Source organism: Macrotis lagotis, chromosome 1 (assembly GCF_037893015.1).
Source record: "Macrotis lagotis isolate mMagLag1 chromosome 1, bilby.v1.9.chrom.fasta, whole genome shotgun sequence".
NCBI lineage: Eukaryota > Metazoa > Chordata > Mammalia > Peramelemorphia > Peramelidae > Macrotis > Macrotis lagotis.
The window spans coordinates 277,977,150-277,992,603 of record NC_133658.1 but is presented as its reverse complement, the minus strand read 5'-3'; the positions used below and the strand labels follow the sequence as shown (position 1 = coordinate 277,992,603).

Below are 15,454 nucleotides of genomic sequence, written 5' to 3'. Positions count from 1 at the left end.
GAGAGCAGAGATGAGCAGAGATGAGTAACAAAGTTAGATCAAGATGGAATCTAGGAGCAACTAGGTGGCACAGTGGATAAAGCACTGGCCCTGGAGTCAGGAGGACCTGAGTTCAAATGTGACCTCAGACACTTAATAATTACCTAGTTGTGTGACCTAGGGCAAGTCACTCAACCCCATTGTCTTGCACAAGCAACAACAACAACAAGATGGGATCTAGGTGATAGGGTGATAAATCTGCCTTGTCCTCAGATCAGACCTTCTGAAGTGGTCCGGAACCCATGCTACCCTGGTGGATATGAGGAGATGCTATCTCTGACTGATCTGTATGACACTCCTTGTATCCAGAACTTCCAGTCATCCATGCAGAGTGTCAAGGTGGAGGGGACAGGAAACCCAGAAGCTTGCCACTCTGCCATCTATAGTCTCTTCAACTTCTCTACCTGTCAGGGCCGTGAAAACTGTGCCTTTAATGGCATCTACCAGCCTCAGCAGCATGGCCAATTCTATGTAAGATTCCCCTTCCATTCCTTCCTAAATTCTACCACCACTCCAACTTCTGCCCTAAACTTCCTCATTTTTCCTTAGCAAAGGAAAAAAAAAAGATAGTGATAAGGAAGGGATAGAGAAAAAGAAAGAGATGAAGAGGGAGGAGGAGGATAAGAGAAAAGGCAAGAAAGGAAATAAGGAAGGGAAAAAAAGACAGAGAGAAGGAAGGAGGAAGGAAATAAGGAAGGAATTAAAAATGAAACTTTGTAGTGAGGGAAAGGGAGCTCCTAATCTTCACCTGCTTTAGAGCCAGGACTATTCACTCCAAGAATTCAATGATACTTGCAAAAGATCTATATAGAGATCAATAGCCAAAGAAGTGAAATTCAGAAAGAGGATTTTCATTTTTGAAGGTGACTAGGTTGGACCCTTCTCCTCATCCTACCATTTTCTTTCTTTCTTTCTTTTTTGAAAATATTTTTGTTTGTTTTTACAACAGCATACAACAGTAGTTTTCGCCAATCTTTTTTTAATTATAAAGATTTTATTTATTTTGAGTTTTACAATTTTTCCCCCTAATCTTACTTCCCTTCCCCACCCCCACAGAAGGCAATTTACAGTTTCCATGATATACATTGATTCAAATTGAATTTGACCAATTTTTTTTGCAAGGTTTTGAGTTTTATATTTTTCTTCCTCCCTCCCTTCTCTTCCCCTTCCCCCTGACAGAAAGCAATCTAATATAGCCTCTACATGTGCAATCATGATAAACATAGATCCATATTAATCATGTTATGAAAAAAGAATCAAATCTATTTTCATTCATAAATACTTGGTAGGGATTGGACTAGCTGACCACTAAGAATCCTTCCAGCTCTAAATCTATGATCCTATGAAGTCTTAAGTTTATAAGAGTAATTCCCAGAAGTATTTGGATCACAAAATTTTTGATTCACAGAAGTGACTCCCTTGTATGTTGGTACTTACTAATTCTCTTAACTAGTTTTCTGGTGAGACCAACTTCACCAGCTTTTTCTTAACCATTTTCTTAACCATTTAACAATCCCTATACATCCTAAAAGATTGCTTGAAGCAACTTTTCTGAGAGGGAAGAAGCAAGGATAAAAAGTCGATATTTACTAGTATTGAGGACAATGGAGAGAGATTTTGAGTTTTCTGATCCAGAGCCTCTTTTTGGATTCCCAGACCCAGAATTTGAGAGTCCTCCAGTCTCCGGTTTATGCATTGAGAACCCTGGAGACCACATTATATAGGAAGGATGGAGAAGCAGGAGGGTTTTGAAAAAATTTTTTTTCCTCCCAGGCATTTTCTGGATTCTATTACACTTTCCACTTCTTGAACCTCACAGGCCAGCCTTTGCATACTGTGAATACAACCATTTGGGAATTCTGCCAAAAGCCCTGGAAGCAGGTGAGACCTACTATTTGCAGCCCCTCTGGGCAAATTCACAAAGTTTGTCTTTTGGGACCTGACCTTTCTTTGGGAACAGAAGGCACAGTGAACCGTTATCAATAGAAAGTTGGAAGAGATTTTAGAAAATTTTTGTAAGTGTTGAAACTTGGAAATTGAGTGATTCAATATAAGGTCATATAGCTATTTAGTGACACAGTAGTAAACTAATACCAAGATCTCATTTGCTTCCCACTTCTTTCAACTATTTCACACTCTGACATATATGTTGATGCTTTCCTTATATACTTGGCATCTTCTGCTGTGTATTGGAATTAGTTATATCATTGTCTTCTTTCTCCTCCCATACTATGAGGTTGATAAGGGCAAGGACTAGATGTCCTTCTATTCCTCAGAAAATTGACCTGGTGCTTTGAACATAATAAAGAATACTGTTTGAAGTTGGTCAGGCCTCTAGATCATCATCTCTATCTAGATTAGACTTAAAGCCAGTTTCATAGGCTCATTGGCTTTTTAAGGCTGTCTACCTAGTTCATTCCCCTTATTATCAGCAGACCTTCCCCTAAATCATTCAGGCAGTCACTCATCTCTCTGACTCTTCCTCATGCCCAAGCTATCCTTTCTGAAATCCTATAGATTTTTTCTATGTTAACAGTCTTTATATCTGACCTCAGTCTCTCATTTTTCTATTCTCTCTTCCTCATCTGTCCCCAGAAACAATTTAGCTCAACTGATCTTGATGCAGGGAAATGATGTAGAGAATTATGAATGTAGCTTTCATGCTATTAAAATCTTATTAATTGTGGAGGGCTGTTTGCTCTTGAGATGTAAACTGACCTTGATTGTTGATTGCATCCTGTCTCCCCTTTTTTTTAGGCTTTTTTTTATGTGAGGCAAATGGGGTTAAGTGGCTTGCCCAAGGCCACACCGCTAGGTAATTATTAAGTGTCTGAGACCAGATTTGAACCCAGGTACTCCTGACTCCAAGGTCGGTGCTTTATCCACTACACCACCTAGCCACCCCATCCTGTCTCCCTTTTGATGCTGTTGTTTGCATCTTATCCCCCATTTTCCCTGTCCTTTGGCCATAGACGATGGTGTGACAAGAAAAGACATATTGAACTTGGGGGGTCAAGCACCTTGGGTCAGGAAGGACCAGTACATGGATTGTCATTGGAGGATACCTGGTCCAAGGTGTAAGACCATTCCCTAAGCACCACCTCTTGTCCAACCTACCATAGAAGGGTAAAGAAGGGTAATTAATAGGAAGCACCACCTCTTTGAGGTCTTTCCTTCTTTTTTTTAAATTTATTTTTATTAAAGATATTATTTGAGTTTACAATTCCCCCCATCTTACTTCCCTCCCCCCCCCCCCCACAGAAAGCAATTTGTCAGTCTTTACTTTGTTTCCATGTTGTACACTGATCCAAATTGAGTGTGATGAGAGAGAAATCATATCCTTAAAGAAGAGACAAGAAGTCTAAGAGGTAACAAGATCAGACAATAAGATATCTGTTTTTTTCCCTAAAATAAAGGGAATAGTCCTTGAACTTTGTCCAAACTCCACAGCTCCTTATCTGGATACAGATGGCACTCTCCTTTTCAGACAGCCCCAAACTGTTCCCGATTGTTGCACTGATGGAATGAGTGAGTCCTTCAAGGTTGAACATCACTCCCATGTTGCTGTTAGGGTGTACAGTCTTTTTCTGGTTCTGCTCATCTCACTCAGCATCAGTTCATGCAAATACCTCCAGGCTTCCCTGAAATCCTGTCCCTCCTCATTTCTAATAGAACAATAGTGATCCATGACATACATAATCCACAGTTTGCTAAGCCATTCCCCAATTGAAGGACATTTACTTGATTTCCAATTCTTTGCCACCACAAACAGGGCTGCTATAAATATTTTTGTACAAGTAATGTTTTTACCTTTTTTCATCATCTCTTCAGGGTATAGACCCAGTAGTGGTATTGCTGGGTCAAAGGGTGTGCACATTTTTGTTGCCCTTTGGGCATAGTTCCAAATAGCTCTCCAGAAGGGTTGGATGAGTTCACAACTCCACCAACAGTGTAATAATGTCCCAGATTTCCCACAACCCTTCCAACAATGATCATTATCCTTCCTGGTCATATTGGCCAATCTGAGCGGTGTGAGGTGGTAACTCAGAGAAGCTTTAATTTGCATTTCTCTAACAATTAATGATTTAGAGCATTTTTTCATATGGCTATGGATTCCTTTGATCTCCTCATCTGTAAATTGCCTTTGCATATCCTTTGACCATTTGTCAATTGGGGAATGGCTTATTGTTTTAAAAATACGACTCAGTTCTCTGTATATTTTAGAAATGAGTCCTTTGTCGGAATCATTAGTTGTAAAGATTTTTTCCCAATTTACTACATTTCTTTTGATCTTACAGTGGTTTTGTCTGTGCAAAAGCTTTTTAATTTAATGTAATCAAAATCATCTAATTGGATTTTGGTGATGTTCTCCAACTCTTCCTTAGTCATAAACTCCTCCCCTTTCCAGAGATCTGACAGGTAGACTAGTCCTTGATCTTCTAATTTGCTTATAGTATTGTTTTTTATGTCTAACTAAGTCCTGTAATCATTTGGATCTTATCTTGGTAAAGGGCGTTAGGTGTTGGTCTAATCTAAGTTTCTTCCATACTAACTTCCAATTATCCCAGCAGTTTTTATCAAAGAGGGAGTTTTTGTCCCAATAGCTAGACTCTTTGGGTTTATCAAACAGCAGATTACTATAATCATCTCCTGCTTTTACACCTAGCCTATTCCACTGGTCCACCACTCTATTTCTTAGCCAATATCAAACAATTTTGATGATTGATGCTTTATAATATAATTTTAGATCAGGTAGAGCTAAGCTACCTTCTTTTGCACTTTTTTTTCATTAAGCTCCTGGAAATTCTTGACTTTTTATTTCTCCATATGAATTTACTTACAATTTTTTCTAACTCATTAAAGTAATTTTTTGGAATTTTGATTGGTAGGGCACTAAACAGGTAATTTAGTTTTGGTAGAATTGTCATTTTTATTATATTAGCTCTACCTATCCATGAGCAATTGATATTTGCCCAGTTATTTAAATCTGATTGAATTTGTGTGAGAAGTGTTTTATAATTGTTTTCAAAAAGTTTCTGAGTCTGTCTTGGCAAATAGACTCCCAAGTATTTTATATTGTCTGAGGTTACTTTGAATGGGATTTCTCTTTCTAGCTCTTCCTGCTGTATATTGCTAGACATATATAGAAAAGTTGAGGATTTATGAGGGTTTATTTTATATCCTGCAACTTTGCTAAAATTGCTAATTGTTTCCAGTAGTTTTTTGGATGATTTCTTAGGATTCTCTAGGTAGACCATCATGTCATCTGCAAAGAGTGAGAGTTTTGTCTCTTCCCAATTCTAATTCCTTCAATTTCTTTTTCTTCTCTAATTGCTGAAGCTAACATTTCTAATACAATATTGAATAGTAGTGTTGATAATGGGCATCCTTGTTTCACCCCTGATCTTATTGGGAATGCCTCTAGCCTCTCTCCATTGAATATAATGCTTGTTGATGGTTTCAGATAGATACTGCTAATTATTCTAAGGAACAGTCCATTTATTCCTACACTCTCTAATGTTTTTTAATAGGAATGGATGCTGTATTTTGTCAAAAGCTTTTTCAGCATCTATTGATATGATCATATGATTTCTGATAGATATGTTGTTGATATAATTGAGTATACTAACAGTTTTCCTAATATTGAACCAACTCTGCATTCCTGGAATAAATCCTACTTGATCATAATGTATTATCCTAGTGATAACTTGTTGTAATCGTTTTGCTAATGTTTTATTTAAGATTTTTGCATCTATATTCATCAGGGAGATAGGTCTATAATTTTCTTTCTCTGTTTTAACTCTTCCTGGTTTAAGTAACAGCACCATATTGGTTTCATAGAAAGAGTTAGACAGAGTTCCATCTTTCCCTATTTTTCCAAAGAGTTTATATAGAATTGGAACCAATTGTTCTTTAAATGTTTGGTAGAATTCACTTGTGAATCCATCAGGCCCTGGAGACTTTTTCTTAGGGAATTCAATGATGGCTTGTTGAATTTCTTTTTCTGAGATAGGGTTGTTTAGGTATTTAATCTCTTCTTCATTTAGCCTGGGCAACTTATATTTTTGTAAATATTCATCCATTTCACTTAGATTATCAAATTCATTGGCATAGAGTTGGGCAAAATAATTTCAAATTATTACGTTAATTTACTCCTCATTGGTGGTGAGTTTGAGGTCTTTCCTTCTTCCAGGCTCCCATCCAGAAGGGTTGGGTTTTTCCTCATGCTCTTCCTTAACCTACCTGGAGCACAGTGGACCTCTCACCTTGTGGCCAGGCTAAGCCAAGCCAAGCCAAGCCTCATAGCTGCCTGCCCTTCTCTCTCTCTCTCTCTCTCTTATTGAGACTTGACCTAGCCTGTCCTCAGAGTGCTTACTGCTTTTCTTACTAATTTTGACCAATGTACTTTGTAAAAATATTTTGCCATAATAAAATCCTGAATAGTTTTAACATCCCAGAGAGCATGCAAATTCTTCACCTTTTCAGTGGCCTTAAATCTTCTGTCTCTGGTCTATAAATATTTAACAATTGGCAACAAAATCCTCCAGCCTTGAAAGTCACTAAATTCCCTTTTGGTGTTTTTTTTACTTGAATCACTATGGATATGATGAGAGAAAAGAACTCTAGGAAAGGATGGAAATTTCAAGGTCAAGAGTCCACCTGTTTTCCTTGGCAGCTTCAGTTCCTTGGAGCTCTTCTTTCCTTCTGTTGTTCCTCATGCCCCATGGAGCACCTCCAGTTTTAGGTATTGGTGATGAGAAGACCCATGAACTTAGTGTTTTCTCCTACCCCTGACCATGGGGTCTGCAGGTGGAGGCAAGCTACCCTGAGCAGAAGCAAAGACTACACAACTATTGTACAAATGCCATATACATCCTCATCCTCCTGACCAATGGCTACAAATTTGATAATGGAACATGGAACAACATCCACTTCACCAAACAGGTGAGAGCCCTTACTTCTCTGCCCACCTATTGCTTCTTTCCAGAAAAAGGTTGAATCTGTTTGCTGTCATCTACTTTCCCTTTAAGGATATGAGAAAGGAAAAGGACTAAGCATTCAAAGAATGCTTCTTTGTGCAGGCATTTTTATAATATTATCTCATTGGATTGTCACAACTGTGCTATTATCCCCATAGGGCTTTCTATTCAGATGTGTGGCAGTGGCAGTCTCTGGTGATAGGACTGCTGCTTATGGGCTTTGATAAACATGAGTACCATTTTTCTTAGTCATTGGGTTCATTCATTACCTTCTGGGATTCCACTGGAGTAGGTCCAACTATGAACTTGGGGACAGGTAGCTAATTGTGGCATAGATTACCCAGCGTCTGCTCACCAGTGCTCCTGGAGCAGGCTCTGTATAACCTCAGTTTGCTACCCCAACTAAAGGTGCATCTTGAAGGCTTGCTACTGGCCATCTCTGAGTGAGCCCCTTTCTGTGACTCTTCCAGGCTGCCGGCACTGATGTCGGCTGGACCCTGGGCTATATGCTGAATATGACCAATATGATCCCAGCTGAAGCACCCAGCCATCGGTGGGCACACAGTCACAGTGTCTGGGCTTCTGGTATCTTCTTTATCGTCCTGACAGTAGTCACAAGCATTGGGTCTGGACTCATCTACTGTTTTTGGAGCCCGGACTAGGCCTCAGACTCAAGTCACTGTGGTGAACATCCTTGGGGTGGGACAAAAGGAGCCCGATTATGAGCTTCTGATAAACTGAAGACTGGTTCATTTAACTCCTTGGGCAATCCACTCCTTCCCAGCTTGGAACCTCAAAGGCTACAGCAAGGAAATTGTCTCTGAAGACTTTTGAGGTTTCTTTTGGGTCTCCTGACTATTATACGTATAGTTTTTGGTGGATAACTCTGGCCCTCAGTCTGGAGTCCTTCTGGAAGGTTCTGGGGTAGGTATGAGCTGAGGGAAAGAGCCAAAGTGTAGGGGCTGAAGTTGGGGCATGGAAGTATGACTATTCTGAGAGAAGAGATGGAAAGATAAAATGAACAAAGAACTTGATTGAAGATTCAGGACACCAAGGTCCAAATGCTGCCTCTCCAATCAACCATTTATGAGACCAGAAACAAATTATTTTCTCTTTTGAAGCCTGTTTTTTCATCTGTAACATGAGGGGGGGTTGGACAAGATGATCACTGAGGTCCCTTCCTGTTCAGTAATTATATGAAAAATGACAGAATGTCTGAGGGAACTTGGGGGCAGCTCAAGGATTTCAATGCAGTTGTCCCTGGAATATGCACTTACGCTATTTACAAAGGTGGGCTCAAGTCTCCAAAGAGAGACAGAAGAGCAGTTTCTTCAGCAACAGCCAGATGTTGGGGTTCACCTCCAGTTTCTCACAAGGAGAAACTCTAGGCACAGTTCCAGGTCAAAGATTTTTGTACGTGTTCTCCTTATTTGGATCTGATTGTTCTATAGAACAATTCCTCCTTCCCTTTCAGTTCCCTCCTCTCCCAAGTCCTCCAATCTCAGCCCTTGCTTCTAGTTGTATGTGATCTTTATATATTGTCATCCCCAGTAAAATGAGAGCAGGGACTGCTTTTTGCCTGTTTTGTATCCTCAGAACACTGCCAGCATATTCTGGATATTTAATAAATATTTGTTGACTGACCAAGGACCTTGTTTACTCCTCAGACCTTCAAATCTGAGCCGTTTCATTCTGGTTTGTCTCCAGGGACACAGCTCCTACACTCTGGTCCAAAGCCCAAGCCTCAAACCCTGATGGGTATCCCAGAAATGCCCCTCCTTTCCTCTGAATGGCTCAAAGTTTTGGGAAATATGCTATTAAATTTATTAAAATTCCACTTGTCTGCAGTTTGATTTCTAGATCTCAGAAATTTCTTTTAGTCTTTATTGGGAGGTTTTTGTCTATTAGACAACTCTCAGGAGATAACCCTGTCCTGCCCTATATCTCTAGACTGACATTTGAGATTGGGTGAAAGTGGAGTAATTCATTTCAACATGATGTTGCTATTAAGGATTTACTTTACCAAGCACTATGCTAAACATTGGGAATAGAAATATAGGCACTCCCCCCAACCCCACCCCAATAAAATCCTTACTCACAAGATTTATATTCTCTTTCTGAATGGGTTAGGGAATAAACATAGATGATAAGTAGATCCAAACCACATAAGAGGTAAATATAAACATAATTTCACAGAACTAAATACTGCAAAGGGAGGTATCTTTTATTAACTTCTTAGTAATAAAAAATGACAGACAAAAAGATTGTTATCTAATGATATACGCAATAGTATGTTGACAAAGCCTCCTACTGCTTTATTTTAAAAAGGGACAAATATTTCATCACCTGTTTTCTAGGAAACAACTCTGGTCAACATTGCACTTAAATCTTTATTTGGCTGCTTTTTAGTGTCATATTCATTTATATATTATAGTTTTTTATTAATTTCTTATAATCTTCGTTCTCTAAAATTATGGTAATGCTATACCACAATTATTCAAGTATTGCTCAAATAATCACTCACTTTGTTTCTATTTTTTATTACTATGAAAAGTACTGCTAGGATTCTGTTAAACATTTTCTTATTTAACTCTTTTACACTAACTTCATTTCTGAATATATTCATTTCTTTACCTGTGCTCAAGGGAAAAAATATACAAAACAGAAAGCAGATAGCCAGGGACCGAAAGTACTTTCTCAGAAAGTCATCCCTTTATAACTAAGGATAAAAAGAGAATTTTATTTAACAATAGTGCTTATGATATGCCAGGCAACACATTGTTCCATACTCATAGTTTCCCATCTTTGCAAAGAGAAATGCATTTTGTCAACTCTTCACTAGTGGTAAACTTGGTAATATTATATAGTTGTTTATTTTCTTGTTCTTTCTACTTAAATTGTTGTGGCCATTGTGTATCTTATTTTTCTTGTTCTTAAATCATTCCATGTTTATTTTTATAATTCTCATTTTTCTCCAATAGGAATTGGAGCTAAGTTCCAGGGATTCTCTTCATTGCTATATATCCACCCTAAAAGTCCTAATTTCTACAATAAAGCTTAAATAAAGCTCATCTCTAGAGTCTACCCTAAAAGATTTTAGCATTTTTCCTTCTAGTAAAGGTATCTATATTAGAAAGCAGATATCAGATATAGGACAACTATTTCCCTCCCCCATTACCCCCACTTCAACTACTTAAAACCCATAAAACTGTAAGTGTATATTATCAAATACCTGAAACAAACAGTATAACCATTATATATTGTTTTATCTTCAGTTTATCTAGGAAGGGCTCTGGCTTTCATCTTTTGGTTGCTGAATTCTGGTAGTAGTTCCCTCTCCCTCACCAAAGGATGGGCATTTCCTGGGCAATCAGCACTAACTTAATGACTCCTATTTCTCAAATTCAAAAGTAGACCCTAAGAAGGGGAAATGCTCATTTCTTAGGATCTCTGGTTGTCTGTGTTCAAAGAAAGAAATTCAGAACAGATGGTTAAGGCCTTAAATATCTCACCTAAGCTAGTTCAAATTACTCTGTCTTGTACCTTTAGGTGCTTTGGCTGCTAAAGGCTGGTGGAGGAGAGAAAAATTATTTCCCTCCTCTTCCCCGCCCCCAATTGGCCAGTGTTCCAAACTAGGCAATATCTAGAGATGCTGGAAGCACTTTGTACTTATAGCCTACTGAGTTAGGACTCTCCCTTGCTCAGTTACCAATCTTCTTTGACAAAGCCCCCAATCACAGAGATCAATAAGGGTTTGCTATCACCCCAAAGTACAAATCCTTCAACCTCAAGTCAGAGTACAGTTGAATCCCCTTAGGGACAGAGAAGATTCACAGATCCATATACTTTGTTATTTTTCTGAATTCTTATTCATAATTTTATACTGCATAGGAATATTCCAATAAATTTAAATTTATTTAGTCATTCCCTGAAATAATTAGTATCTGCTTTTTAAAAAATAATATCACAAAAGTGTTGCTATTTCATTAGTTCTAGAGTGTAGGTTTAGGTTTAGATGTTAGTGTTGGTGTAAGGTTAGATTTTCTTTCTAAATGATAGATAGCAATTGTAATATCTTCCATGAGATAGTTTCTCCTTTTGGAGGATGAAGAAGCATAGTTTAAGCTTCTGCTACTAACTGACCTCAATTAAGTCTCTTCCCCTCTGAACCTCATCTGAAAAATGAAAAGGTTGGACTAGAATGCATTTAAACCAATGGGCTAGGTGTCTGGAATTTGGGGTTCTAAGGCTGGTAAGTTAGGTGGTGCAGTGGATAGAGCAATGACTTTGGAGTCAGGAGGATGGGAGTTCAAATCCAGCCACTTGACTCTTACTAGTTGTGTGACCTTGCGCAAGTCCCTTAACCCTGATTGCCTCATATCCAGGACCATTTCCAGTCATCCTGATTCATATCTGGCCACTGGGTTCAGATGACTCTAGAGGAGAAAGTGAGTCTGGTGACTTAGCACAGCACCCCTCACTCAAATCCAATTCATGTGCTTGTCATGGCATCATCTCCCTCATGTCATGGTCTTCTTTGATAATGAAGGACAAACATTACATCTCAGGCTGGTAGTCAGGATTAATCTGGCTCACTTCTTTCTTCCTCAATAATTTTTAGGAACAGTAGAAAAAGTAATGAACTTAGAGAATAGGAGGCTGGATTCAGTAATCACTCAGATCCCTTTTCCCAGTTGCAAATCCTATGATTCTATTTAGTCAGGAATTTGGTATCCAATTCCCTCCTAGGAGTTCGATGCCTGGGTCTTTTTTAAAAGAGGGGAGGGTTGGCAATGGGGTTAAGTGACTTGCCCAGGGTTACATGGCCAGTGAGTGAGTGTCAAGTGTCTTAAGGTCAGGTTTGAACTTAGAGGTCCTCCTGACTCCAGGGCCAGTGTTTTATTCCTGCACCATCTAAACTACTCTGATGCTTGAGTCTTCTAAAATAAATGGTACTCTGGTCAAGTCACAGGCAACTTTCTAAGGCCACAAATTACAGGCGACATCTGCACTGATAGAGGAAAAATCTAGTTGATAGTTTATAAACGAAAAGATCCCCAAATATGTCCCAGGAAATCTCTTGCTAATCTTTTCATTATGACACATACTGGACTGTTAATATTGTAGAGAAAGTTTTCAGAAATTGTAAGTCATGGGTGGCCCCATTGGAGTTTCTTCTTTGGCTACACTGGATAACTGAGCAAAACACTTAGGGAAAATGCCAATATGACCGGAGCAATGGCCCTCCAGCCACTCGTCATTCACTGAAAAAAAACAAAACAAAACAGGACAGGACACTCAGAAATCAAAAAGTTTCAAAGAAACAGTCTTTAGGTAAATGCTTAGAAGTAGCCAGCTCTGAGTTATTAATACAACAGATCAATAGGGAATGGAGGTGGGGAGAGTCCCAAAATGTCTGTTAGGTTTGGGAAGGAGAAGGCAATAGGGAATCTCAGGGAGGATGACTAGAAGGATTTCCATTTTACCCCAGGGAAATGTTAGAAATTTCAAAAAGTGAAAATCAACAACCAGAGATACTGACACACTTCAACAGAGGACATGAAGTACAGCCAAGTGGTCTGAGGGACAGGTGAGGGTTTGCCACAGGACTAGCTCTCTGACCAGGACCCAGGCTCATGCAGGCCTCCAACCTTTAACTTGGCCTTGTGGAATCTTAGCTGGGAGTCACAAGACTTGCATTACAACCCTGTCTTTTCCACTTTTACCTGTGTGAAGGGACACAATCTCTTTGAGCTTCAGTTTCCCATCTTTAAAATGAGGGGGTTGGATCAGATGATCTGTCAAAAAGAGCCTAAAATCTTGTGAGGTGGTGAACCTGGGGGGTGAGGTTGGGGACAGACAGGAAAACCCAGACTAAACTAACCCTAATGGGATACCTTGATAGGTTTTGGCAAAAGGAGCTGCCCAAAGGCCAATACCTTCAGAGAGAATGTCCAGGATATCTCCTTTCTGGAACTCGAGATCTTCAGGTCCCTTTGCAGAGTAACTGTACTGAGCAACCATTTGATAGAGCACAGGTTGGCTTCCACTGTATTCTGTTCCCTAAGAGTGAAGCAGGGCAGAGAAAATGCTGTAATCTTTTGAGGTTTTTCTGTACTGTGGGGGGGTGTTTTCCACTCTTTGTTGACTATTTTGTGCTCTCCTTTTCCTAAGCCAAGTTTGGGTTTTTGAACATACCCTTTAAGATATGAGTACTGTCTTAGCCACTCCTTGGGGTCTGCCCTGTGGCATAGGCATTGGAGAATACAAGAAGCCAGGTGCCTTGTCCCACCCACCAGAAAGATGTTTGAGCAGACTTCCACCCAGCTCTCTCTTTTTCCTTTTTGCTCTGTCCTCTAGAGAGCTGAAGCTCTCTCCAAGCTAGTTTCACTTGTGACTGAAACAAAACAGCCCCAGCTGCATGTGGTTGGATCTAAGCTTCTCTTTCTCCTCCCCTCCCCTGTACTGTTTCCCCCCCTGTATTTCTGTACTGTTTCCTTTGCTCCCAGAGTTTCCAGAGGATACCTAGAGGATTATTACCTGACACCAGAGTCTCAGTCTTCTGTCTGCTGTTGCCTCCTGCCACATCTTTTTACACTCCTCTTCCCCAGAAATTACAACAAATTTCCCACTGTCCTCACGGCTGTAACTGAAATGGAAACTTAGTTACCTCTTATTCATTTCATGTCATATGATGCTACATGTTACCAAGAAAGATGTCTGATTAAAGCAAACATGAAAGAATTCACTTAAAAAATAGACTCTGACCTAGAAATATTTAGGGACATATTGCTGTTGTGAGGGGCAAAAATGCTGACTTTTCAGAAACATAGTGCTAAATTAGTCTAAGCCATAGGCCTCAGTTTCTATTTCTCAAGAATCAGGTGAGTATGAGAACCCCGATCTCCAGCTAGAAAAATTATGTCACCCTAAGCATATAAAGTGTAAACAAAGAAAGGCAACCCCCCTCCCTTCTCTTCAGACCATCAAGTTTGACCAGTTGTTGTAAGGGTCAGCAGAAAAGAGTAGGGGAAGGGGGTTGTGGTTTTTGTGTTGTTTTTTTTTTACCCTGCTTCAGCTTTTGTATTCGGCTTTTCCTGTTCTTTCTCTCTTACAAAGAGTTAGGAACTGCCCCCGCTTCTTGCCAGAACCAATTAAATTTTAACTCTTTGCTGCCACTTTGAGAGGACTCCAAGTAGTCATTTTGGGTTAGGGTCTCAATACCCATACACTGTGGTTGGTTGGGGCAGTTGGAAGCCACTGATCCACTAAGGGGATTAGTAGCAGTAGCCGAAGGGGGAATGATGCTCCCCCAAAGTAGGTTAGCTTTCCAAAGGAAGATAAGCAATTAAACTAAGAAATGGGTAAGCTTTTTTAAAAATATTATGACTTGATATCCTTCTGGAATCAAAAGATTATGAGAAGAAAAAGAAAACTAGATCTAAATAAAATATTTCCTCATAATATTATATACATATGTAAGGATGTATAGGTATGTTTATTTTATTAAGAAAAGGATATGGAGCAGCTAGGTGGCCCTGGAGTAAGGAGGACCTGAGTTCAAATTCTGATTCAGACACTTAATAATTACCTATCTGTGTGACCTTGGGCAAGTCACTTAACCCCATTGCCTTGACAAAAAAAAAAAGAAAATAACAAGATGCATAAGAATATAATAAAAGATAATTAAGTATATGTAGATAAGGGATGATAGTTGAAAGATTTAATCTATTCAGACTAAGGCAGGGATTCTTTGCTTTGTTGATAGGGGCTTGTTTTATGCCTGGGGGGGGCAGGGATTTACTGGTAGTCCTTGGGGCAAGGGACTTTACTTGAAAGTTCATTTACCTCCCACCTCTTAGCTTGGACAATTGGGATAAGGGGTGTGGATGTGGGTTGGTCATTGTTAAGGTAAGGAGATGTACAGGATAGAGCCCTGACCTTGGAGTCAGGAGGATGGGAGTTCAAATCCAGACTCAGACATTTGCTGCTTACTAGCTGTGTGACCTTGGGCAAGTCACTTAACTCTATTTGCCTCATGGATAGCACAGAGGGAACAGATTAATTATAGAACATATTTCTTTTAACATTTCCTCTATGTCACATAGTCCACCAGGGTATAGGCTTCTTGGCCCATAGAACATGGGCATGTGAGAGAAAATTTAATATCAACACCTAACTTCATTAGAGACACATAGGGTCCACTTATAGTCACAGACAGAAATAGTCACAGATAGAAATGGTCACAGACAGAAAGAGACAGTGCCCCTTTCAATAAAATTGCCCTTTAAATAATGCATGAAAAAGGAATACCAGTTATTAAGGATAAGTAATAGTCTGAAGAGAAACTCGGATCAGAGATCAGAGTAGAACATGCTGTACGCTTGTTTCTGATTGTTTCTTTCTAATGCAGAATCATACATACTTGACTAAAC

At 39.3% G+C, this 15,454-nt stretch overlaps 2 protein-coding genes across 3 annotated transcripts in view; one reads left to right on the top strand and one right to left on the bottom strand.

Annotated features, from left to right (window-relative positions):
• ENTPD8 (ectonucleoside triphosphate diphosphohydrolase 8) overlaps positions 1-8,872 on the top strand; it is a 31,249-nt gene extending 22,377 nt beyond the window's left edge. The window contains exons 7-10 of one of the 2 annotated variants that reach the window (XM_074210608.1): positions 253-510; positions 1,813-1,920; positions 6,850-6,984; positions 7,490-8,872. In XM_074210608.1, the coding sequence (XP_074066709.1) occupies positions 253-510; positions 1,813-1,920; positions 6,850-6,984; positions 7,490-7,681 (693 nt within the window). In that variant the 3' untranslated portion in view covers positions 7,682-8,872. Of the gene's footprint in view, positions 1-252; positions 511-1,812; positions 1,921-6,849; positions 6,985-7,427 lie in introns of both variants that reach the window. The other variant, XM_074210609.1, reaches the window with a different exon arrangement.
• Positions 8,873-9,230: 358 nt separating this feature from the next.
• The window catches only part of NOXA1 (NADPH oxidase activator 1), a 44,215-nt gene continuing 37,991 nt past the window's right edge, over positions 9,231-15,454 (bottom strand). Inside the window, exons 11-13 of the mRNA XM_074210610.1 lie at positions 13,560-13,668; positions 12,959-13,082; positions 9,231-12,283 (exon numbers count right to left, since the gene is read on the bottom strand). Coding sequence (XP_074066711.1) covers positions 12,156-12,283; positions 12,959-13,082; positions 13,560-13,668 — 361 coding nt within the window. The 3' untranslated portion in view covers positions 9,231-12,155. The remainder of the gene's footprint in view (positions 12,284-12,958; positions 13,083-13,559; positions 13,669-15,454) is intronic.